Raw genomic sequence first — 24,432 nt, forward strand, 5'->3', positions numbered from 1 at the left:
CGGCCGAAGATTAACTAAGCGATAAGGACGATATGTTCCGACACTGCTACCTTAATTAGCGCGTAGCAAGTAATGCGCAGATACCGGATTAAAGCGCACAAGTCCTAAACGACGGGAACATATAGGAGGATACTATAGTAGCTAGAGCTAAAGTCCTAAATAAGGACAACGCTCCTCCTTAAGAAATAGTTATCCTCGACAAAAAAGAGTTTAAGAATTACGCTATAACACTTTATTAAGCTAATTTAGTTACCGGACAATCGGATAAGGCCTTTTAGGCCTAGCAAGCTAGGGACCTTAAAGCTATTTAGTTATACGAAATAAAGTTAAGAACAAATAGTTACACAACCGAAGAGGACCTAATAGCATACTAGGACGTAAAGGCAAGAGAAGCGGCTATCCTAAAAGTAGAGAAGAAGGCAGAGAAACAACGCAAAGCTGCTAAAGAGGCCGAGTCCGAAGCTGCTAACGTTAAGAAGGAGTTGTAGGATAGATCCGAAGTCGACCCTATCTCTACGAAGAAGGCTAGAAAGGGTAACTTTAACTAGGGCCCCTTACGTAGAACCTTTGTAATAGAGACTTTATGTTATTAGAACTAACCTTAGCAGACCCTAACGAAGAAATTAACTCGCACTCCTAAGACCCTACGCACAACTAGTAGGTAGTAGAGTGCTAAGAGGCCTATAACTCTTCTAGACAAATAACCTAAAATTACCGATTAGGTCGTTAAGACTTACTAAAATATATTTAACGACTTCTCTAGAGAATTTAGGCGGTTTACTAACTTTAGCGTAACGAAGGAGTAGGCGTTCCGGTAGAATAAAGGAGAAGACGGAGTACTTTAACGCGATGCTACGGAAAACAAGTTAAAGCCTAAGAGGCAGTTAAAGTCTATCCTACTTACTTTCCTTAACTCTATCGACCGTATAAAGGAGTTTAAGGCGCTAATTTTAGCAAAGCTTCACCTGTTAGCTCCCTTTATTATTAACGTCCCGTATATCGACATTCTTACTTAGCTTAAACGCATCTATAACGATATTAAGAGCGGAGTTACTATCTACTACCCTAGACTTCTTTAGATTCTTAAGGATCTAGAGGCCCTCTGTACCTTTAAGGGCGAAGGAAAGGATCGAATTATTAAAAGCATCGACCCTATCGCTGCGTCTACGATGTTAAAAAACTATACTCGCGCCTACGCTACGCCGACCTAGAACGACTAAACCCTAAATAAGCCTAAAGCCGATGCTAGAAATAACCGGATCCTAGATATTAAGACTATACGCCAGATGGTAAAAGAACATAATTATAAGTCTAAGGCCTCTAAGGAATGTAAAAAGAGGAGATAGGTCGCTTAGGCTACCCTAGACGCCCTCGACGAAGAGTCTAAAGGAGATAACGATCTAGAAAACTTCCTTACTCCGTACGGTAGCTACTCCGGACTACTAGCTCGCCTACGACGTAATTAGCCTATTAACGACTCTTCCGACGAAGAGGAGAAGGAGCTTATACCTGTGCCTAAGCCGACTAAGAGAAAGGTACTAGCAAAGAAGCAACCTACTAAGGGCGTTGCCGTTAAGGCCGAGAAGCCCGCGAAACGTAAACGCTAAGATAAGGACAAAGACGAAAACGTAATAGGCGTTAATACTAAGTCTAAGTAATCGAAGACTAGAAAGATCAACTATAACGCTAGGAAGGTCGCTCCCTTGCCTCTGCCTAAAGGACCTTAATCGAGCAACGTTACTACTCCCGACCGGATAATAAGAGACGCCTACGCCGAGGAGGACGCTATAACCGTAATAGCGGGGAACTAACGTAGAGGAGCCGCCGTCTTTAACGCTATAGCCAGCGGATCCGGCGAGTTCGAGCTAGAATCTCTTAAACTTTAACGCTATCGTTAAGCCGCCGCCCTAGCGCTTATTAACATTCTACTACTACTAAAGAAGGACCCCGAAATCGAAGATTCGGACGACAACTCTAACAGCGAGGAGAGCGAGGGTTAAGATTGTTTAGTATAACATAAACGGATCTCGGGGGTGTGTCGATTTGTTAGCGTTAATTTATAAAACAGGGTAAGACTAGGGATATTAACTCTAACAGCCTAATTACGTAGTTAGTGTCCTATATAATATTATAGGATATTAGCAATAAGACCCTAACCCCTTTTGGGTATTTGGAATTACGGCGTCTATATAGTCTTTAGGTCGATAACCTTAAGAAACACATGGTTTTTCTCAATCTTGAAGTTCACCCCTACATTGCACTACTCAATTAACAACAGGGATCATGTTGCCGTTTGTGGCTTCGGTCCTTGCAGATGGTTCACCCGAGCTCGTGTCGACCAGCATTACATTTTCAGACGTCACCAGGCAGCCCTAAGTTACCGCCTAAGGCTACAAAGCTGAATGAGACGACGAGATGATCATGAACGTTGTTTGATTCAATCCGCTATGCTGCCACGCTATCAATCGCAAGACGAAACAATCCTTCGGGCCCCAAAACTCCAACTGCCTGTCGAGTATGTTCTGCAGTCCGCAATTTCGTGCCACCCTTTTGTTAGCACTCTCAATCATGCATTAAAACTCCTCTCGTCCTCGCGAGCCATTTTCACCTTCGTGATATCGTGATTCCAGTCGGTGGAATCGTCTGTCCTGCGTCTTCTCTGGTGCTGTGGCTTATCTGCCATGCATGGTCCGATCGTCCTGAAGCCTCTCGCTAGCTCATCTGGAGCGCTCCAGCTGCACTCGTTTCTTGAAAAGACCGCTTGCTGATGGCGCTGAAGGTCGACGTGATGCGAAACATGCTAGTTGCTCGGACGTCGATCGAAGCCATAGCGGACATCATCCCAAGCCACTCATGCGCGCTCGCATACGGTGCAGAAGCTGTCTACGCGTCAAGTCAATTTGTCGCTCGCGCTATGAGGCGGCAATCGCGGTGTCCACATCAACAGTCTCCGCTCCGGCTCTCGGCAACACATCGCTGTCGTCCAAGGTGGCTTCTGAATCTTCTGCGTCTTCCTCTGACTTCTTCTCATCAACGCCCTGCTCGCGACACAGCGGACATGAGTTGCGCCCGGTCGTCAGCCACTGGTCTATGCAGTCCTTGTGGAACAAGTGGTTGCATTTCACCAGCTTGCGGCCTGTCTCCTCGGCTTCGAAGTCACACAAGCAGACCAGACATCGCTGATCTGCTTCCAGCTCAACACGATCTTCACCTTCGACGGCGACAGCCACAAGATGCGCGGTCTTTGTCGCATCTCGAGACATAGACGGCACCTCAATATTGTACACTCCGCCAGCGTTCTCCACGTCCTCGTCTGTAGCGACAGGTGCTTTAGCTGGGCCGAGCAGAGCCGAAAGCAGCATCATGTCTTCGTAAGTTGGATTCTCCGTGAAAAGACTTGGTGTCGTAAGAATGGGATGATTCTCAGGGTAAGAGCCGCCCAACACGTAGATAATCCAACTGCGCGAGTCGCTGCCGGTGCGAGGTTCACTACCAGAGCCTTCAGTACCGGATCTGGAAGAAGAGCGTGAGAGCGTCGGTAGATGATCGGGTTCCACCACACCGTTTCGCCGCGGGTGACCAGAGGCAAATCTAGGGTAGTGAACGTTTGGCGCGGTGTCAGAACGACGATACATCCGATAGCCATCCGAGTCTCCCAAAAGATTGGTGCTAGAATGAGTGGACCGGATCGATGATGTCTCCTCGGTATGCGCACTCAGAGGACTTGCAGCGGAGCTCCTGTGAAGCATGCTATTCCTCCTCGACTCACTGCTGAATTCACGCATGCTGCTGGCCACGATCGAGGCAGGTCGCGAATGACTGGGCGTCGTGTTCCTGCTTGATATTCTGCTCAATTCAGGACTCGGGCTTGCTGGAGTCACGGGCGGCGGCCTTGGCTCGTACCCCGAGCTGGCAACACTCCACGGCCGCTCTCTTCGTCTGTCGGGTGATCGATGGTCTCTCTGATCGTCCATTCTGTCGCCGAGTCTGGGAGTTCCCAGACCTGCATTGCTCATGCTTGCTCTCCTCCTATGCCGGAATGAAGTGCCGTTTTGTGGAGGTCTCAATATCGAGTCAATGCTATCGTGACCATGTGCTCCAAGTGCGTCTGCTGGAAGTGGCGTTGGGAAGTTGCCCAGTTGATCGATGAAGGGCGGCAGGTCTTCGCCAGGCGTGCTCGATGCGGAGTTTGAGTTTGGTGAGATGGAGCGAATGCCCACGATAATAATAGGAACCATCCTACCATCCGCGGCTCCAGACTCACTCGCTGCATCGTTTGCAACAGGATCGCGCTGCTCCTGATTTGCAGCGCTGGAAGGCCCAAACCGGAACATGCGGAAGAAGTTGAGCGGAGCACTCTGTGTACCCTGACCGTCTCCCTCACCATCGCTGCCGCCTTGTCGAAGCGCAGATGCTATCCGACCATTCTGCAAAGCTCGCAGGAAGCCATCAAAGCTACCATCTTCCCCTGCTCCACCCAAGTCTCCAAGCCCTGTACTGCCGGTCAGGCTCCTCGCCTCGCTCATGGCGTTATGGTCGTCGCCCATCAATGTCGCGGCGGTAGCAGCTGCAGCCACACTCAATAACCTGCTCAGCATCGCTGCCTGATCTTCATTCCCCCCTGGTCGTGTTGACGACGATCGAGGCGGCGAAGAACGCCTTCGCCGTAGTGAGGATGTGAGTTGTCGGAAGGATCGATCGGGTCGGAGTGAATTGAGTCGCAAGGCAGACCGCCGCGGCAAGCTCTCACTGCGTGAGGACGTTTCGGGAGGCGGGACTGTGGTAAGGATGTCGTGGTCAAAGGTCGATGAGATGTCGATGGAGGGTAATCGCGGCGGTGGTAGATAGTCGTTGCCAAGGCTGCCATCGTCTGCTGTCTGCACGTGTGACGTTCGTCGGTGCAGCAGATTGTAGGTCGACTCACGGCTGTGGTCCATGCGTAGCATCTCTTGAAAGCGCGAGCGTGTCCGTTGTATCAAGGCGGCGCGAGGCTGCTCACTGGCGCCTGTTTCTTGACTTGGCTCGCCGAGGTCACTACTTGAATGTGGTGATCGGAACAGCTGCGACAGGCGGTTCACAGCTGGTGTGCGAGTGAGCCTGTGTGCGGCAGGACGCTCGGAGAGCAGCGTGTTGTCATCCTCTTGATTTCCTCCATCTTCCCGACTCTGATTTCGAGGATGAGGACCCCGCCGCAGCAATGTCGACCTTCTTGTCCTGGTGCGCTCTGCAGGATCTCTGCGCTGCTGCGGCTGCGAGGTTGTCTGGCCCATGGTGCCAGTAATGAGGGGACGAGCGAGCGCTATTGGCACATTTGCGGTGTTGTCGCGCCGGATGTGAGCGGCGCAGGATGGATGTGGTAAGCGAGCGCAGGTAAAGTGATGTCCGTCGAAGGATGCGGTGGTGGTGGTCAGGAATGGTCGAGGTCGGCGATCAAACAGTGCTCTTCACAAAGTGAGTGACTCGAAGGATGCGGTGAATGGGCGAGTTGGGCGGTGGTAAGTGATGTCGTGGATGTTCGGGTCGCGGTGATTGTCGGGATGAGGTACAACTGCCAGTTCTATGGGCGGCGGCGGTGTTGGCGTCACGCGATGCTAGTGAGCTAAAGTGACAAAGTCCGCTAGACTAGAATACCAAACTACAACTCGGGATCTTCTAAGACACTTTCCACTGCAGTGCATTTCGATGAAGAATTGTTGAATGGAATGTTCGCTATACTAACGACAATACCACGGCGACCCTGAGAGAGACCATCGAGCGGCTTTCTGACCGGGTTCACCGCTATCGAGACTGCCAGGCCGGGGAGAGGGTCTACAAAGGAACCTATTCTATTCTGCGCGGACCGTCCGCCAATAAAAGGTCTCATATCTTTCCCAGCCATCGCCGGCACCTCGAAGCGACGACATATCTCGGAGCAAAGACATCGGAAGGGGGCCGAGATCTCACATGGAATCCCTGCTTACCCCGTAGAACCATACCGACTTCACGGCAGACGGAATCTCACAGTTTCACAAGGCTGCGCCTTGACAGATGTGGGAACCCGAATGGGACCGGCCAGCATACGCCTCAGCTCACGACCGCCTGAGGTCTATATCAAGATCTATTTCAAGATCAAGAGTTTGATGTCTGCCTCGGTTTGAGACTGATGTCTGCCTTTGCATCCGTCTATCGAGCGCCTGCCCTCGCGCAGCAGTCCTATCTCGCTCGCGAACAGAAGCATGTGAAGCGAAAGCGTGAAGCCAGCAGTGATGAGGGATCGCGCGATCCTTCCCATGAATCCATACCTTCAGATCATGACGAAGACGAAGCTCCACGAGTCCTCCATCCTGTGAACAAAAAAGATCCGTACTATGTTGCCGGGCATGCAAGAGATCAGCCTCTACCACCTGGAGACTTTCCCCACGCAGCGGTCAAAGACTCAAAGCCAGATCGTTCCGTCGAGGAAGAGTTGGCACAACTCAATCCGCCTGTCTACATCCCAAAAGTCGCGCTAAAAGCAGAGTCACAATCTTTGCGGCGACGGCACTTGGACAATCTCACGGCGATTCTCCACAAATGCATGCTGAACGCAGACTGGAAGCGCGCATCTCGGACATGGGGTTTGATTCTGCGCACAGAGTTTTCGGGACAAGGGACTGACGTCCGTCAGCATGGACGGTGGATGATCGGTGCAGAGATTCTGATGCGTCGCGATGAGACATTTGAGAGAATTCCACTTGATCGAGACGACGACGAAGACTCTGCGCATACACAGCTGGAGACAGTCCTCTCAGACGAGGGCTTCAAACTCGCACGAGACTACTACGAACGCCTCATCCTCCAATACCCACATCTCCAACGCACCCATCACTCCACCATCAATGCTCTGGCGATCTATCCAGCCATGTTCAGCATCTGGATCTACGAAGTGCAAAACCGCTCCAGTCGCGCCAGGCGGAAACTCCATTCACCATCAGCAGTAGACACCTCAGAAATGGACATAGATACCAGCATGCTGAGCGACCGCACAACGCAACACCGACGAGCAGTCTACGAGATCCGAGACAGAGAGCTCGAGCAGGCGATACCCATCGCTCAACGACTGGACGAATTGCTGGTCAACCCACCTTATGACACCAGTCATGAATTGCTTCACGCGAGGGGCATGGTAGCGCTTTGGCTGTCCGACCTACACAAGGAGCTGGCATCTGCGAAGAACGCCAATACGGCAAGCAATCGTTCGGATGATGGTGACCTTGATGCGAGTCTTGAAGATGTGGAAAGTAGCGCTTCTGCGGTGAAAGCGAGGTCAGAACGACAACGGGCGAGGAAGATCTTTCAGCGTCTTCGTGGCGCTGGGAGTGAATTGCCGCCGGATGTTGTTGAGTTTCTGGAGGACGATGACGAGGATCAGGACGATGAGTAGGTTTCTCTTGCATTTCGAGACAGAACAAAGTCGAAGTAGTAGTAATGAATGAGAAAACCCCATACCATCATACGAATCGTAATTCTCAGGACCATTTCAAGGCTTCTCATGCAATCACGGCATCAAGCATCGCATCCAAGTAAACATCATACCACTCCTTCCCCTCCCTCCCAACCAGCGCATCAACCATCGCCTTCGCCACCTCCTGTTCCCCACCAACCTTCCCCTTCCCACCCTCCTTCTCCCTCCACACCTCCTCCGCCTTCCTCGCCGCCGTCCGAATCGCCTTCTCCTCATCCTCATCTCCATACAAATCACACCTCTCACACTCCCCACACCTCCCGCCCGCCGGTCGAAAATGCTGACAGAAATGTCCATACCCTTCCTTACTCGTGATTTCCTGCCGACAAATATAACACATGGTGTACCCGCAATTGCAGACAAGTTTGTTGCAGCCCGAAGCTTTGACGAAGCTGAGCATGCATTTCGGACAGGTGCGTTTGACGGCCGCCGTGGCGGAGGCTTCGATCGCGTGGCGGAGGGAGGATTTTTCGGACTCGAAGCAGATGTGTGGGTCGCGCCAGGCGGCGGTACAGCGCGTGCAGGAGACTTGAGCGCACGTGGGGGATTGGCAGTGGAAGCGGAAACCGCGGCGAGCGCGGTGGATGCGGGCGAGGGAGTTGGCGAAAAGAGTGCGGAGGGGTGGGATGAGGGGTATGAGGAGGCTGAGGGCGAGGGAGAGGATGATGAGGGGTAGAGTGAAGATTGAGAGGAGAGTGAGGAAGGAAGTGAATATGATTTGAACGGCTGGATTTGCTTTAGTGGCGACGTGGCGCCACACAGCCATGGGATGCCGGAGTCGAGCAGGCGGGACTTCATCGATTTCGGCATAGCTGCAGAACGGACAGCGTTGGAGTGGGAGATGGCATTGGAGGAGAACGTCGGTGGTAATGCGGGCTTGAAAGTCATGCCATGCGTCTTCGTTGTCGCTGCCTTGAGTGAGAGCACGCTTGACGAGCTCACCTGGCATGCAGCCTGTGCATTCTTCAGTGGCTGGCGCGAAGCAGCGAACGGTCGCTCGTCTCAGATCTGCTGTTCGTGACCAGCCTTGGCCGTACAGTGCTTCATTGACCGTTCTGCGGATGCAGTCCAAGCAGAGAAAGTGGCAGCCATCATCGCAGCAGGCAATCTTCTCGAATGGGACTGATGTATAGCAACACTCGCAATCGAATAGTGCTTCAGCGTTCTCCGCCTCTGCTTCGTTGATCCTGCTTGCTTCGCGAAAGTCTGCGATCATGCGATCTTGCCTTTGCCGCGACACGATCGGGCCGACGAATAGATCGTAAAGTTCTCTGTCCAGATCTTCATCTCCTGTCCGTCGTAAAGCCGGCGTAGCCTGCCCGTCGGCATCGCCCGTGGGCTGCCACGTAATAAAAGGATGACCATCAGCTATACTTGAAGTCGACCGTTTCGGCCAGAATGAGGATAGTGAGAATCGCCAGGATTTGCTAGCCACCTGTTGTAACACCGGTCGTGCCAGAGTGTAGCAGAAGTTCTGCTCAGCCAGCACGCCTTTGATGATGGAATGGCTCAGATTCCTAAACTCCAAGTACAAAACATGCTTGACAGCCTTTTTGTAGCTCTCACTTCGGAAGAGGTCCTCATGCTCCAAATCAGGTCCAGACGGTACCGGTCGTCCATCTCTCATCCGCTCTCGTCGTCCCCTTCGAAGTTTGACTGTCTCTGACCTCGCTTGAGTTTGCGCCTTGGTCGGAATGCGATACCGTCCCTGCACCCATTTGGCCTTTTTCTGCAGGAGGTGCTCGGTCACAACTTGCAGCCTACTGTCCGGTCCAACGCTGACGAGCATCTCGCGGAAAACTTCGGGCTGCACATCCGGGAAGACATCGACCAATGCAGACAGCGCAGCATTCAAATCCGCCAGGTCTGGTTCCGTGGCTTCCGTGCGAGGTAGAGATGGGTCGAATAGCGGCGTAATTGTGCTGTCGTGTGAGCTGGAAGAATCATTCCCAGCATTCCTGAAAGGTCGGAAGAAGTCTGCCTTGTTCTTCCATAGACGACCCGGTTTGGGAAGCGGCGGGACGTGGTCCATATTTCAGAGAGGCCGCCCGGCAATGCGGATGCTGAGCTAGAATGCTTACTGGATTGAGGCCGGCCAGTCGCATAGCTTTGCTGGTTGTTGCAAAGGCTTCGGCGCCTGCATAGCCTCAGTGAGATGATGGAAGCGGGATGAAGCTTGGAGAATTCATGCTGATGGTGGTTGATGGAAAGGTCGGGCAGCTTTCGTGGTCGTACCGGCGTCACATTGCTGCCCCGCGGTTTTGAAACACGCTCAAGTTCCTCCCGGCAGCACTGCAACCACGACTAACAGCCACAGAATCAACTGGTACAAGAACTCATATCACACATGTGAACGAAAGAACAATTGGAGGGGGTCCAAGTGGAAGAGATATGTATATCGAGGTGACTTGGGCATGGCAAAGAATCTGGCCAGTGGATGAGGTAGCACCACTAGCGCGTGTCTGCATTCAAGAAACTGAGACAATTGCCCGGCTGACTACGTGCAGCGGGAACATGCATTGGGGGTGTAGCAGCATTGCTGCGGAATTATGTGAGCCGTCTGCTGCTACATCTCAATTCTCATCGTACATTTCGTCTCGTCCTGGACCTCATCAGTCGGATCGAGGTCTCTTTAGAGAACTAGTCTGATGGCCAGGCGATGAATGACAGCAACCTGAACTTTTCAACACGCAAGAGACATCTCGGATCTCCTCATCCTTGAAACAGCAGACCCGCCGCATACTCAACGTTGCCTCCACATGCGTCCAGTGCAGCGATGGCTTCCTGACGTGAAAAGCCTAGGCCCTGCAACTGCTCGATCGCTTCTTTTGGATGAGCCGAAGCCGCAGGGGCAGGGCTTTGAGTCGAGGCGGAAGGCGTATTGCTGACGGGCGCTTTCGAACTCGAGCCGGCGCCCAGTGTTTGTCCTTGGCCTTGGAATGGTCCTCTGGCGGCGGACGAGGATGCTGCCGCGGATGTGCCTGCGGGCTTGACGGTCCCCGATTGCGCGCCAATCTCAGTACCGTTCGGACCGGAGATAGTTGGCTCGCTCTGTTGCGCGTCCTCGAGAAATTTGGGTAAGTCGGCCTCTCCGAGAAAGTCCACTTCGTTGCCATCACCAAAGATCAGCTTGTTTTGGCGAAGGTCGATGATGCCCTGGAAGCGTTTGAGCATATCAAGCCCTAGCAGGAGGTCGACGTCCTTGCCTTCCATGACCGTGAAAGAGCAGGACATGGTAGAGTTGCCGATTTTGATGTCTGCTGAGTGGACCCGGCCGAGGATCTGTGCGGTACCAACACCCTTTGCGACACCAGAGTAACGCCTGTCGATGAGACGCATGATGCCGCAAGTTTCGGCGCATGAGGGTGACATGATTGTGGTTTGGGCGCCCGAGTCGACGAAAGCTTTGACCGGATGCTTGTTTACCTCAACTGGGACGTAAAGCATGGTCACTCGTCCGAAGACTGGAAAATAAGTCAGCATCAAGTATCAACGGCTCCATGCCATGACCAACATACCTTCCGGGTTGTGCTCGTACGCAAACTGAAGATTCTCCTGCACTGATTCTTGTCGGATCATCTCCTCGATCTTGCGCTGAGCCTCAATATTGAATGGATCCTCGTTCAACAACCGCATTTGCTCCAGTCTCTCCCTCTCCCTGTTCTCATCTTCGCGATTCATCTCCAACCAAACATCACGAAAGCGATTGCTGTCGTTGATAGCTTCTGCCAATGCAGGACGCTGCTCCCTCACTTGTGCCATGGCTGCCGGACTTCCTAGAATGCTCAACCGTGTGGTTTCGATCTCCTGCACATTCGAGCCTAGCCCTCTCCGCTGCTGCTGCTGCTGCGGCTGAGCGCGCCGTTGTGTCCCCATGCTGTTCTGATTTGTTTGTTCCTGACGCATGAGCATAGCAATCATGTCACCATCCTGTATTCCCACCTCCTCTAAAGTCTTATCGTCGCCTTGAATGGTCTGGTTGTTGAGGAAGAATTGTTGAGAGGCTTGCGGTATGCTTGTCTCGGCGTTGACGAAGCCTTTGAGATCACCGACAGACAAGCCGGGAGGGAGGTCCAGCGTGAGCAGCTCTTGATCGAGGGCATGGTTCGGAGCGATGATAGATATGGTGATGCGAGGCCTGTACGATTGTGACAAACGGTCAGCATATTCGGCACAGGAGTTTCACAAGAACGGTTTGATCGTGAGACGGGCTCCCAACTGTGCCGTGGAGACAGCGGTACTGACATTTTTGGGTTGCTCCAGAAGTTGGAGTCCTTGCTGCGGTTCGGTGTTCTGTATGCAGGTGAAGCTGAATCAGGTTGGTCGGTGGAATGCGAAGTAGCACACCCGGCGGAGAGTGGATTGAGGGGTTGAGGAACGGAGGAACGGTCACGATGTTTGATGCGAGGATGATGATGGTCGGTCTGCTTGTGATTGTGATGGTGATGCGAGTGACGGGAATGATGATGAAGTGAGCGTTACCTCATCGGTTGGAGGGCACGGAGGAAGCAGGTCATAACTGATGAGGTAGGTGGTCGTACTTTTGCCAGCGGAGATGTCACCAGAAGCGTGATTTTCACAGAAGAGCGGTAAGCGAGTCGTGAAGTGTCCGGGTGTCTACAATGCAATGCGCTCTCAGCGTGGTAGAACGTGAAGTAAGGTAAGGTAGAAGCATCGCAGGGTGTGTGTGGTGCTCCATCCATGCTGCAGCTTCCCAGACGCCAGACGCCAGACGCCCCTCCAAAAACCACATCATCGTCGTGCTCGGCGCGCCCAACGGCCCGTCTGTCCGCTCTGCCGGGTCGCTGACATTTGACAGCTGAGTGAATGACTGAATGTGTATTAGGTACATATCAAGAAGCCATATTTCTGAGGACGACATTCAGCCAGGAACGACCAGAGCCATCTATGAGGAAAGACGTTAGTTCCGCACTTGATCCAGGAACTGCCATTCTCGTGCGCCTGCCTCGTGGCCAACCTGGTACCGTCCTCGGGCACTGCTGCTGTTTGTACGACTAGCTCCCCTACTACCGCACGTCACTCACCCGTCCAACCAGGATAATCTCGTCTCACGGGTTACACAAGCCTTGCTCTCGAACCGGACTATAAGTGCTGTAGCCTACCGACATTGTGGAAGTCTTCACCGTCTTCAACACCGTCATGCCTCGGGACCTCTCCGCACTCGCCAAAGAAAGCAACATTGGGGCTCTGCCGACTTCAAGAAAGCCCACCGCCAACGACGATGCCTATGAGGAGCCCATGTCGGCCGATGACGAGAGCCAAATGATCGACGAGCTGTCAGAGCGCCATAACAGCAAGCTGGACGAACTCCACCCTTACACACAAACACTTTCAACGGCTGACGTCGAAAGCTGTGTTCTTCTGGAGAACGCCGCGTTCCCTCCAAACGAACGAGCCTCACGAGAAAAGGTGAGTAGGTACTGTGTGGAACACCTCTTGCTGCATGCGTTGGTGCATCCAATTCTCGCGCGACGTTTCTCTGAACCTGCACGACATTTCATGTTCCCACTTTTCCGCAGGCCCATCATGCTGTGCAACACCGACGTTCCGTTCTTCACTTTCTGCATACTCCATCTCGGACAAAGCCACAACATTCTGACATCTCCACTTGAACAGTTTCAATACCGCCTCAAAAATTGCGGCGAACTGAGCTTAGGAATCTTCACATCTCAAGAGACTTCCGATGCCGTCACAGCAGAAACCGCAGCGCCTGTGTATTCAGGTGCTCCCGAGAGAAAAGCGGTTCTCCTAGGCCACATCCTTGCCACCAAATCCACAAACACGACCGTGACCGATGGCGACATGGCGGTGCCATCAGACACCCCAGACGCTCAAGGCGGCCACAACCACGAAGGCCGCACGATCTGCATCCACAGCATCGCCGTCTTACCCGAGTATCAACGTCGCGGCTTGGGTTCGACGCTGCTCAAGGCGTATCTGCAGCGTATGGACAGCCATGGCGTGGCGGATCGGGTGGCGCTCATTGCCCACGATCATCTCATTCCGTACTATGAGAAGTTCGGATTTGTGAATCAGGGTGAGAGCAAGGCGCAGTTTGGCGGCGGCGGTTGGTTCGATATGGTGCTCGAGTTCGAGTACGACAATCATTGAAGGCGCTGGGAGTGGCTTACTTCGAGACCGTATGTCCCAAATCCTCCACTACTAGGCTTGTTTCGTCGAGGAGTCTCGTCCAGTGATATGCCGCATTGGACGGATCATGCAGTCAGTTTCAATGCGATGCGATCTTGTCTACCCGTCCACGGCCTTCGTGACTGCGGGAGGCGCTGCTTCGATTTCATGATAAGCCGGCAAGTCTGCGTCTTCGTCCTCACCTCGGTCAATTTGAGACGGGCCAGCCTCTACTGTCTCTTCGTAATCGTATGGGACCGCGTCCGAGGGACGGGGCAACATCACCACGGGAAATATCCGACTGAAGTCAACCCGTTGTTCTGCAATCTTGAGGCTGACATTGACACGGAGGTGATATGATCTCGCGACCAGGGTATGAGAGAACGTGCTGGTGTGACCCAAGATCTTGTCCGTTTGTACGGTCGCGGTGTAGTCGTTGGCTTTTGACAGGAAAAAGGGATTGGCTGGATCCGCTTTCCATACCAATTTCTGCGCCGTCATGCTATCGGAACAGGTCGATGAAGCCAGCAGACGTCCACTGGTATCCACGATTGTGTCAGCGATGAGATCCGTCTTGACCGACACGAGACTGATGTCCGGGATGAAAGTTGCAGTCGTCTCCAAGTCCGAGCGCCGCAGCGTTATTACAAACGCTGGAGTAAAGCCAGGGTAGATGTATTGCAGTTCGGTACAGCTTAATCGGCACGCGAATGTTGGGTAGTTGTTCGACTTAAAGGCGGCCTTTGTCTTTGCTCTGAAACCTGACGGCCTCTCTGCCTCGGGCAACAAGTTTGAGTGTTGAACGACAGACTTGTGGTGAAAGGTCGTGACGGGAGTTGAGAACACGCTAGGCGGTGGTCTGGGATAGTCAAGCCGGACGATGGGTTCCGAGTAGTTCCAGTCGGCATAGCTCGTCTTGATATCGATACCGGGCATATGAAATTTACACCCAACGCGATACGAGATGGCGCAATCCACCTTGTCAGGATAGTCGGAGAAGTAGAGGCTGAAGGAGGGTGGTAATGCAACGCCATTGACTGTATCCGGGAAGTTGATCGTAAACGGAAATTCGTACTTCTGGCCCTTGAGATCGCATTCCATCAGCCATTGCCACATCGCCTCTTCATCCATTGGAAATGACTCACCACTTCTGCTTTGAACGATCCATCGAAGATCTCGAAAGCCTGCCTGAACAAAGGCGCGCCGCAGTCGGTTGCAAATTCTCGATCTCGTTTGACCGATATCTTGATCTTGCCCCTTAGAGTAGCCTCGAGTTTGAGTGGTCCGAAGAGGTCCGCGGTGGCCACACTGGACTTGAATAGAGACTTGTAGGGCATATAGGACAAAATCACGTTGCCAGTGACTGCGTCCGCTGGTCCATAGTGGGGTTTCATGCCCCGATCAAGGACGACCTTGGCGGCCAGGCTGCCTAACTTCGCGTCCGCCATGAGTGAGGTAGTCGGGGACCTGTCCGCGTCCAGGGACTTGCGGTCGATGGAATGGCACTCAAGTGAGCATTGGGACGTCTTGGATGGAATGCCACTGGCGCTCTCTGGAAGTTTATCAATGATAGAAACTTTGTTACATGACTAGTTCCGCTCAGGCGCCACGAGGAAAGAACGCCTTTCTCCAGCTGAGGTCGGGTGCGTAGAGGGTTATGTAAGCGAGCTTTTCGATTCCCGTCCTTTGCACGAAGTAATGTCCGGAGTGAAGGGGCTGCAAATGAAGGTAGATAGTTGCATGATGAATGCGCGACATCAGTAAAGTAACCCATCGAGACTGTTCCACTGCAACACATCACTGTGGTAGACTACCTCCAGGCCACTCCCCGACCCACTCCACCAACTGCGCCAAGACCTCCTCTTGCACCTTCTTCACACCCTCGTTGGCTTCGCCCTCCGGAATTAATAGATCACTGGCATGGAACCCATGCGGCACGATCTTCACGGGCACTTCCGGAGTGTCCTTCAACGGTCCACCGGGGCGTGAATCGGCCGATCTAAAACAGAAGGGTAGAAGGGTCAGCAATGGCTCGAACACAGGGGTACAAGGGGTATGAGGATAGACTGAGACCTGCTGGCAGAGCCCGAGAGACAATCTCGGACAGCTACAGGCGTTCTGCCCTTCGGTTTTCTTACACGGTGATCTCCCTGAACGGGTCCGCCTCTCCGTTGACATAGATGAGACGGGAGGTGTTGACGGTCGTCCAGTCGCCGGTATAGTCGTTGACGATGTCTGGGGTGAGGCCCTTGGCGATGCCATATGTTTGACCATTAGGGCCAGTGGGAAACAAGGAGGCGCAATCTTTTATCTTGTAGTCTACCGTGATGTAGCGCGACACGATTGTTGGTATACCCGGAGGCGAGCCAGTCACCCAATCCTCGAAGGGCCAGCTGCAGACCTGCCACATGAATGAGATGTCATCGGCGTTGCTCAGGGACGTGTCCAATTTCTTAGGGTTGTCGCTACTCGAGGCGAAGCATTGGTAGTCGGTCTGATCCGGAGAGCACCCGAGGGACTGTCTGGCATCGGACCGACCGAGCTCTTTCCACCATCGAACATAGCCATTGAGAGCCGCCTCAACATCTGCGGGCGCTATGGCAGAGTCTTTGGTGTGGTTACTTGTGAGATAATCGCACCAGACGAGGAATACACTTCTCGGGTATTCATCGCCAACCTCCTTGTAAAAGTACCGATCGACCCAGCTATAGGCCCCATCCGCAAGAGCAGCCATAAAGTCATCGTTGCAAAGCTTGGCCGGGAACCCGAAACGGGCCTTCAGGTGGGTGACGTTTTGCTCCGTGCCATAGGTAAGAATGTTGTCGATGTGATCGATCAACGTCGTGGCAACTCCACGACAGTCCTGCGGCATGTTCTCTTGGATCGGCGTCCAGTACTGCCAGAAGTCGACGAGGTTGTGTACAGTCGCACTCGACGCATAGTACGCCCAGAAGGTGCCCGAGAAAAGGGTCGCCGTCCAAGCTGCGAGAGCTCCCGCATACGACCCTCCAACCATCACCCAGGGCACATCTACAGCGGTACTTCCACGACTAGCATCCTTGACAAAGGGCAGTTCGACAGTGCGTGCGAAGTACGTGAGATCTTTGAGCGAATTCTCCAGCGTCAGATACTTCATGTTCTCTGTTGTGAGATTGTCCACCGGAATCGATTTGCCGAAGTATCTGGAGAAGGTCAGAACGGTCAGCCATGGCAGACAAAAGAGGAGGGGACACCGTTTGAAGCCCGGCATGGTCCCATGAGTTCGCTGCAAGCCTCACCTGTGCTCCAGAATAACCATAGAAGCGCCGATCTTCTCCGCTATGACTCTGACCATGCTGTAGTTGAAGACTGTGTCAAGATAAATCTCCGCACCGAATTCGCCCGGGGTTTCAAAGACAACTGGTGATCCGGGTCCTTTCCAGAACGTGTTATCGAACCAGTATCGAGCAGGAAACGTGCCCAGACTGGGATTGTCATGATCAACGAGCTGTGCGAATTCAAAGTGCTGAACGCCGGGCGCATCCGTTCCCTCATCTCTCCGGACATGTGTGAATCGATTTTAGGATGCCGGGATTGACCTCCGTACCGCGAAGGCCTCCGTCGCCAACACGGCGAGTATGAGGATGGACAGCATTTCGTCCGAGCGAGAGCGGCGACGTTGCGTGGAATGAATATCTCAGTGAAGTGGCAGGAGCAAAGGTAAGACGTGCAGTCTTGCATTCAGAATGTAATAAGATTGCATCTCTCAAGCATTATTATTACATCCCTGCAGTGGTTCCAGCCCGACAGATCCAGAGTCTGACACAAGAACATGACGATGGCGCCAGAATGATTCCACCAATACCTGCACCGGAGTGAGCATACAGACTCTGGACCAAAAGCACAAAGTAATGCCCGTCCCCTGAAGACAATACCGACTCCTCTAGTCATCAGTCCAATGCAGACTCGAGAAATCGTCGATTCTGGCCCGGAAGAGGATGTCGATTGAGTTCTCGGCGTAAGCACTACTCCCCGTATGCAGTCCAAAGTCTGTATGTATGGGGGATGTGGAAGAAACACAGGCCGGCTACCTACCGGAGGCATACTGCGTGATCAACAGTTCGCACTCAGTGTACCAATGAACGAGGACGCAAAAAACAGTCCAAGCATCCATGATGGACCTCAAAGGTAAATCTTGCAAAGGTAACGATGCCAATTCAGTCGGTGTATTTGATGATGAAGGAGGGAGGGAGCCAGGACAGGAACAATGGAAGAACCTAACGTCAGTCGGTCGTCGGGCAGAACTAAGCGAATGCTTAGCGTGAGTTTGTTTACAGGCACGCGTCTCGTCTTCCTATCCCACATCAAGCACATCCTGGTACCTTATTCTCTTTTGCTTCCGAATACATGGTATCATAGCTGGCTGCGTTTTTCAACATCCTAACAAGCAGAACTGTCTGGCCTGCTTCCCACACATCCTTTCAGATTCGGCAGTCTCCATGGCACCACGCGCAGCTGCCCTAGCGGCGAGCACCACGTACGACAGCGACGATGCTCTCCAGTCTTCGAATGGTCTGGACGACAAACGCAACATGACAGCGACAACACGCGCAAAGACGACCACGCGGCGCGCCAGTGCTGGCAAACCTGCGACGAAGCGCAAAGCAGCCCCGAAACAGCCGCGACAAGCTCTGAAGGATCGCACGAACCTGCAGCCTGCCAGCGATACGGAAGAGGTAGAGGAGTTCGACGACGATGCGATGGATACCAAACCGAAGGCCAAGCGGGCGAAGACGACCGCTGCGCGCAAGCCTGCCGCGTCGAAGGAGACCAAGAAGAGCACTGTGCTCGCAAAGAAAAAGACCGTCAAGCGTGCGCCTTCTTTAGACGCCCTCGCAACCATTCCTGAAACACAGCAAGACCCGGATCGGATGGAAGATGTAGAGCAGTCGATCGAAGTGGACCCGAGCAACATGGACATCGCACAAGAGCCAACGCCGAAACCTATACAGAAGTTTGTTCAACGCGCGCCTTCTTTGCAGCCACGAGCGAGCACACGGCCGGGATCATCACAACCCACCTACGCGCCAATCAGGGAGCGTAGCGGAAGCGCAAGCGCAGTGGAGAGGCGAGGCGGCGACCCAGAGCTGCGAAGGTCGCTGAATGAGATGACCAAGAAGTACGAGACCTTGAAGCTGAAACACGAGAGCCTGGAGGAGATCGGCAAGAGCAGTGCCGAGACGAACTTTGAGAAGCTCAAGCGCGCGAGCGACCAAAAGGCGAAAGATGCGAGCGAACTCATCGCATCCCTGAAGAAGGAACTGGCTGATCTCAAGAAATCAACATCCTCTGTCTCGACGGAAACCACTGGTCTTCAAAAACAGATCGATTCACTCACCACGTCGAATAATAAGTTGACCGTCGAACGCGATGATCTGAAGGGAAAACACCAAGTCTCGCAGAACGAAGTCAAATCACTGGAGGCTAAGCTCATGACCGCCCGTCAGCAGATCTCCCATAGTGCGCAAGAAGCCGAGACAGCTGCGAAGAAGCACACCACTAGCACCGCTCTCAGCTTGGGCGACGCTCAGAAGGAGGCCAAGATGAAGGAGAATCTCTACGCAGACCTCACGGGACTTCTGATCCGGGCTGTCAAGCGTAAGGACGGCGAAGATGAGTACGACTGCATTCAGACTGGTCGTAACGGCAGTAAGTTCATCGTACCTCTTGTCTCTGCTCGGAGCTAACACGTCACAGCATTGCACTTCCATCTCTCGATCGCGAACGACTCGACTACTCCGCATCCCAAGACACCATCCGGTCTCAGCTACGAGGAGGCTGAATTCGCGTACGAGCCACTTCTCGACGAAAGCAGAGACAGAGACCTGCTCGACCTGCTTCCCGACTACCTCACCGAAGAGATTTGTTTTCCCAGGAACCACGCACAGCGCTTCTACAGCAAAGTAGTTGACAGCATGACGAAGAGGATCATTGTGGAAGATGATTGAAGACTTGATCCTTGCGAGAATTGATCGATTAACAGAAGTTTGTGGCAACGACGGATCGAACTGGCCGCCGGCGTTTAATGCACTGCTTTGGTCCTCTGTCAGTAACTTTGAGATACCCGAAATGGAAGTCCATCCCTTTGCTTTGATGGTTGGACTCTTCTACCAGTGTTTATGCAGGTGCTGATGTCAAGAAAGATCCAGCAAGCATAACAGTATGTCATGACTCGCAGTGAATTCCTCAACAAGGTGTCATGCTAACGACCCGCAACCCTTATCAGATGATTTTGTTAGCGTAGCGCCGCCGGCAGGGGCCACACAGAGCTATTCGAAGCGGAAGCTCCGCCAAGTCAGGGTTCGGGCGGAGAACCATACTCCGTACAAGCATCTTGCGCCGATTCTGTCAATTTGGTGTGGACATGGGGCGCCGAGGCGAGCCCGTCTCGGTCAGGGATTGCTCGATATGGTACACAGCGCGACCACTTGCCAAGACATTCGAAGACGAACGAGGCCGAGACGGGCGGCCCCAAAGACGAAACGTGAAGGGACAACAGCACGGTTATAATGCTCAGCGGTGCTCAGGGAATGACGTGAGAACGTGAGAAAACATTACTCGACGACTATCAAGGCCATTGACTGCAATCGACGGACTGTTCCCGCCACTGTACTGGAACCCTACTGCACACTGGACCCCGACCACACTGCATCGTGGTCCTCCAATACCTGACGACAGCTTCTTCGGCTGCTGTCACAGAGCGCTCCCTTTTGCGCCCGGATACGTGGCTTGTAGCCTCTTCAAAAATGACTGTCCGCCTTCTGTGACGGATCTCCAAGCTGGGCATGCAAGACTCAGCAGAGGTGCGTCAACGGCATCGAACAGTTTCGTCAGCGGCCCCGCGAGAGTAGCGAAGAGGCTGTTCGCGGTCGATGGAATGGCCCCTTTGACCAATTCGAGTGCGAAGCACATCAGGTTGTTGGACTTTAGCAAGCTGGGAATGTTTGCCAGTCCCGTCGCCGGATTTGAAAGGTCGACGCCAGTGAACGAATTTACCGTGCCTGTGTTGCCACCAATGCTGGCCAGCACCGGGTGCCTCACGGCCATGGAGATGATGTCCAGGTTGATCTCGGCGACTCCATATCCGCCCGACCCTCCGTACCAGTTTTCGGGTATCCTTTCCCAGCCTCGCTTGTATGTGAAATTCGATGGATCGTCTCCTGTCACCGCGTAAAAGCTCTTCAGAATACCGTGAGCTTGTCGACGTCAGCTCCTCCGAGTCGACGCAAGATTATCGATGACCACTTACTCAGTGTTCCTCCTGCATGGCCATCCGAGTGGTTCGCCAGGAGCCGACCGACAAAACAGAAGCTTGCACTGCGTGCGACAAGCCCGGTGAATGGCCCGTAATAGAAGTACTTGTTCTCCTCGATGCTCTCCCTGAAACGGATTACCGCAAAATCTGCCATGTCGTCCATGGTGAACGCTCGATCGGTCGGAACAAGGCTGTACAGCTTCTCGAACCTGGTCAAGTTCATCGTGGCTGCATCGCCGGTCAGATATAGGTCGTTGCGCGTTGGGGAAGCGTCGGCCTCCAGGATATCATGTGCCTTGGCAAGGCCTTGAGCAGGTCCTGTAGAGCACGAGTTTCGTCAGCTCAACACGTCGACCTCACGAGAAGCGAATCTTTACCGGTGGTGCCGATGAGACCGCCCACGGCATCGGTGACTCTCACGTCGATGCCGCCGATGGAGAACGATGGATTTGGCGACAACGCGTCGCCCGCCCAGACAACGGCCATCACAGCCAGTAGTGTCGCCAGGTCGATACCCATGTCGAAGACTGTGGTAACGCCGTTTACGGCTTCCAGCAACGACACGATGCCGTCTCGAGAGATGTAGGCATGATTCGCCAGCGCATTCAAGGCAGGGCAAGGGCCTCGTTGCTGTCCTGGTGCCGGAGGAACGAACGCATGTTCTTGTGTGACTTTGACTGGGCTCGAGATCGATTTCCGCGGATGTTGAATACCATGATGGTTGTGCTCGTGTTGGATCGAGGCCAATGGCACAGCGGTGCAAGTGGAAAGCGCCGACAGAATACACAGTATCGCCCTGACGGCGAACATCAGGACTGGTCGACTGTGCGAAGGACAACAAGAAAGTCGGGAGACAATGAGAAAGGCAAAAGACGACAGGAGAATCGAAAAAATCACCAACGCAAGACGGGCTATATCCGTTCTAGAGCGCGTTGGGCATATCTCGCTTAGCTACGACGGTTCGTCTGATTCAAACGTACTATACGATCTAGCACTTGCAGGGGCGCACCCGATTCCTCATTTGTGCGGTCGTGCCTGGACAGGTGACAGATCGTTCGAACGCGCAGGCATTCGACTTTAGTACGAGCTTCTACCCATGCATATTGCGACTAGGCCCAATAGCCGCAGCCCTGGTCCTGGATAGCTTTCCTTAGCAATCACTGCCGGGCCACCGGTCCGGATCATGTTATCAACATGAATTTCCCGACAATAGCGCTATCGCGATGGCCGGTCAATGTGATTGTTTAGCCTTGCACATCAGCTAACGCTTAATAACCTTCCTGGCAAAACGTGCGCATCAGGAGCAGATGCTAGTTCTAGCGCTGGTCGGGATGTATCACTTCGGCATTCCTCAGACTCTTCCATCTCTTGCACGGGACTTGGTATGCCGAAGAGCAGGGCGACGAGATCCTTCAAAGCTTGCTTGTGCGGTGGCTTGACAACATGCGACTTGCTTCCAGTCTGTTTTGGCTGCTGGTAGCTACAGCGGCAAGTCAGAATGCTACCCAGCAGGCTGAAGCGCAACGAGACCTAGCAATACTGTCGACAATACCTCAGTGCGCCGTGAGTGCCTCGACCCTTCGACAAAGCAGCAATTGTGACGAAACTGACATTTTCGTGCACAGCTGCAATGCCTCACACAAAGTTTGACGACATCGACCTGCGCAGCGACGGACTTCGAATGCAGTTGCAGAGACTCCTCTTACAACAAAGTAGCCGAGAAATGTGTCAAGTCCAGCTGCACTATCCGACAGCAGCTGACCACCAAGAATGCCACCGAAGTCATCTGCAGACGAGATCCGCCAGTGATGCAGCCTCCCGTCAACGAGACTGGAATTGGTCTGGCCATACTGGCCTATATCCTGCGCATGCTGTCGAAGATAGGCAGAGCCCAGACTCTGTGGTGGGATGATGCGGTGATGTCGGTCGCCATGCTCTTCCTCATCATACCCGTGAGCTCATCCGGCATCATACGTGAGTCGATAACCGGCTCATCTTGATCTTCCAATGCTGAACTGCGACTAGTCGTCAAACTCGGCCTCGGAAAAAGTGTTTGGACAGTGCCATTTGAGAACATCACCAAGATCCAACATATTTGTATGCCACTCCATGTGCGACTCATATGTACTTCCAACATGCTGACAGGAACAGACTATTTCTCGGAGGACCTTTACCTTGCGGCGCTACCAGCAATCAAAATCTCAATGCTTTTGACATATCTCAGGATCTTCGCCGGCAAAAGCTTTCGGCAGATCGTGTATGTCCTGATCGGACTGAACATTGCGTACAGCATCGCTTTCATTCTCATCTCCGTGTTTCAATGCGAGCCGATCAGTCTTGTGAGTTGGGATCACCACGTCATGTTGACACTGAAGCTAACGATGCAAAGGCATGGCACGGCTGGGACAAAGAGCACGAGGGCCGATGTAACAACATCAATGCCCAGTCATGGGCGGCTGCTGGGATCAACATTGCGCTTGATGTCGCGGTGGTCTCCTTGCCGTTGTAAGTCTTTCTGAAGACAAGAGCTGTGTCATTGCTCTACCGGTTTCCAATCGAGCTTTGCCAGCCTCCGCATTTGCATCCTTGACAAGCTGCTGACAATTCTCTTCTGCAGGCCACAGCTCTGGCGAATGCAGCTCAACCCTCGGAAGAAATTCCTGGTCATGATCATGTTCTCCATGGGATTTTTCGTCACAATCGTTTCTGTGATACGTTTACAGCAACTTCTTGAGTTCGGAGAGGATGATAACATGACGTGTAAGTCCTGCACGCCCCACAGACTTCTCCTCTCCGTCACCGTCTCATAACTCTGCATAGATCATTATGCCTCGATCGGCTTATGGTCCACCGTTGAGATGCACGCTTCGGTCATCTGCGCCTGCATGCCCGCAATCAGGAATTTACTCCGGCGCTTCTCACCCAGGCTGATGGGCGCATCGACAGTAGGACTGGACGAGACACGGCAGTCTCGAATGACTGGGCTGTCCGGTCAAACGGCAGTGAGTTCAGGTGGCATCAAGGAGGTAGACATCTGCGTGCGGCCCAGGAACGACGATGACGGCCACTTCATTCCCCTGGAGAACGTCGAAAGTGGCGGCGAGCGAGGACATGTCCGCAACTACTCTCGTCCAATTGATGGAACACCGCGCGAACGAGAGTTGCACGATCGAGATGAAGAAATGTTCATCGACCAGTATGGCCGGATCCGTGCTCGAGAAGCAGTTTCGCCGCTTTGAAGAGGCGAACTCATGATTGGATGGCAAAAGCCGTCGAGTGCAATAGCGCACGCGAAACGTAGTCATTAGGGGGAGGCTTGGGTCGATGGCTGGAACTACAGCACATCCAGTACAGAATGTTGGGATATGGCACCACTGCCTTTTGCATCTCGAAGCTCAATTTTCCCGATTTTCAGAGGCCACGCACGCATCGGTCTGCAGGTAATTTGATCGAACCGATCTGCCTGTTCTGGCAGATCCCTGTGAGTCTGCGTGTCAATTGAGTA

The 24,432-nt window shown here is 53.2% G+C and overlaps 11 protein-coding genes across 11 annotated transcripts; 4 read left to right on the forward strand and 7 right to left on the reverse strand.

The window, feature by feature from the left end:
• Window positions 1–2,416: 2,416 nt before the first annotated feature.
• Window positions 2,417–3,497, reverse strand: MYCGRDRAFT_104591 (uncharacterized protein; the record flags this gene model as incomplete). The annotated part of the gene is made up of 1 exon (XM_003852508.1): window positions 2,417–3,497. The coding sequence occupies one exon, from the start codon at window positions 3,363–3,365 to the stop codon at window positions 2,913–2,915; it is 453 nt and encodes a 150-aa protein (XP_003852556.1).
• A 505-nt stretch (window positions 3,498–4,002) lies between these two features.
• On the reverse strand, window positions 4,003–4,579 carry MYCGRDRAFT_104592 (uncharacterized protein; the record flags this gene model as incomplete). Its single annotated transcript, XM_003852507.1, has 1 exon — window positions 4,003–4,579. A coding segment is annotated over one exon (543 nt), but the record flags the coding sequence as incomplete, so codon positions are not given.
• Window positions 4,580–6,244: 1,665 nt separating this feature from the next.
• MYCGRDRAFT_24547 (uncharacterized protein) lies at window positions 6,245–7,168 on the forward strand (the record flags this gene model as incomplete). Its single annotated transcript, XM_003852209.1, has 1 exon — window positions 6,245–7,168. A coding segment is annotated over one exon (924 nt), but the record flags the coding sequence as incomplete, so codon positions are not given.
• A 466-nt stretch (window positions 7,169–7,634) lies between these two features.
• Window positions 7,635–9,341, reverse strand: MYCGRDRAFT_11389 (uncharacterized protein; the record flags this gene model as incomplete). Its single annotated transcript, XM_003852506.1, has 1 exon — window positions 7,635–9,341. A coding segment is annotated over one exon (1,707 nt), but the record flags the coding sequence as incomplete, so codon positions are not given.
• Window positions 9,342–11,092: 1,751 nt separating this feature from the next.
• On the reverse strand, window positions 11,093–12,098 carry MYCGRDRAFT_104595 (uncharacterized protein; the record flags this gene model as incomplete). The annotated part of the gene is made up of 2 exons (XM_003852505.1): window positions 11,093–11,621; window positions 11,966–12,098. Coding segments are annotated over 2 exons (564 nt in total), but the record flags the coding sequence as incomplete, so codon positions are not given.
• Window positions 12,099–12,639: 541 nt separating this feature from the next.
• MYCGRDRAFT_72359 (uncharacterized protein) lies at window positions 12,640–13,670 on the forward strand (the record flags this gene model as incomplete). Its single annotated transcript, XM_003852210.1, has 2 exons — window positions 12,640–12,913; window positions 13,121–13,670. 2 exons carry the CDS (start codon window positions 12,644–12,646, stop codon window positions 13,613–13,615), a joined length of 765 nt encoding a protein of 254 aa, XP_003852258.1.
• Window positions 13,671–13,753: 83 nt separating this feature from the next.
• MYCGRDRAFT_109580 (uncharacterized protein) lies at window positions 13,754–15,152 on the reverse strand (the record flags this gene model as incomplete). The annotated part of the gene is made up of 3 exons (XM_003852504.1): window positions 13,754–14,387; window positions 14,445–14,716; window positions 14,779–15,152. The coding sequence occupies 3 exons, from the start codon at window positions 15,079–15,081 to the stop codon at window positions 13,754–13,756; spliced, it is 1,209 nt and encodes a 402-aa protein (XP_003852552.1).
• A 278-nt stretch (window positions 15,153–15,430) lies between these two features.
• Window positions 15,431–17,129, reverse strand: MgSCP5.2 (serine carboxypeptidase; the record flags this gene model as incomplete). Its single annotated transcript, XM_003852503.1, has 3 exons — window positions 15,431–15,632; window positions 15,772–16,815; window positions 16,912–17,129. Coding segments are annotated over 3 exons (1,464 nt in total), but the record flags the coding sequence as incomplete, so codon positions are not given.
• Window positions 17,130–18,043: 914 nt separating this feature from the next.
• On the forward strand, window positions 18,044–19,620 carry MYCGRDRAFT_109581 (uncharacterized protein; the record flags this gene model as incomplete). Its single annotated transcript, XM_003852211.1, has 2 exons — window positions 18,044–19,270; window positions 19,370–19,620. The coding sequence occupies 2 exons, from the start codon at window positions 18,112–18,114 to the stop codon at window positions 19,618–19,620; spliced, it is 1,410 nt and encodes a 469-aa protein (XP_003852259.1).
• Window positions 19,621–20,365: 745 nt separating this feature from the next.
• On the reverse strand, window positions 20,366–21,737 carry MYCGRDRAFT_109582 (uncharacterized protein; the record flags this gene model as incomplete). The annotated part of the gene is made up of 3 exons (XM_003852502.1): window positions 20,366–20,868; window positions 20,922–21,245; window positions 21,305–21,737. 3 exons carry the CDS (start codon window positions 21,735–21,737, stop codon window positions 20,366–20,368), a joined length of 1,260 nt encoding a protein of 419 aa, XP_003852550.1.
• A 1,226-nt stretch (window positions 21,738–22,963) lies between these two features.
• Window positions 22,964–23,893, forward strand: MYCGRDRAFT_26892 (uncharacterized protein; the record flags this gene model as incomplete). The annotated part of the gene is made up of 4 exons (XM_003852212.1): window positions 22,964–23,266; window positions 23,317–23,432; window positions 23,545–23,687; window positions 23,748–23,893. Coding segments are annotated over 4 exons (708 nt in total), but the record flags the coding sequence as incomplete, so codon positions are not given.
• Window positions 23,894–24,432: the final 539 nt, after the last annotated feature.

The sequence above is a fragment of the Zymoseptoria tritici genome, chromosome 5, assembly GCF_000219625.1.
Source record: "Zymoseptoria tritici IPO323 chromosome 5, whole genome shotgun sequence".
In the NCBI taxonomy this organism is placed as follows: Eukaryota; Fungi; Ascomycota; class Dothideomycetes; order Mycosphaerellales; family Mycosphaerellaceae; genus Zymoseptoria; species Zymoseptoria tritici.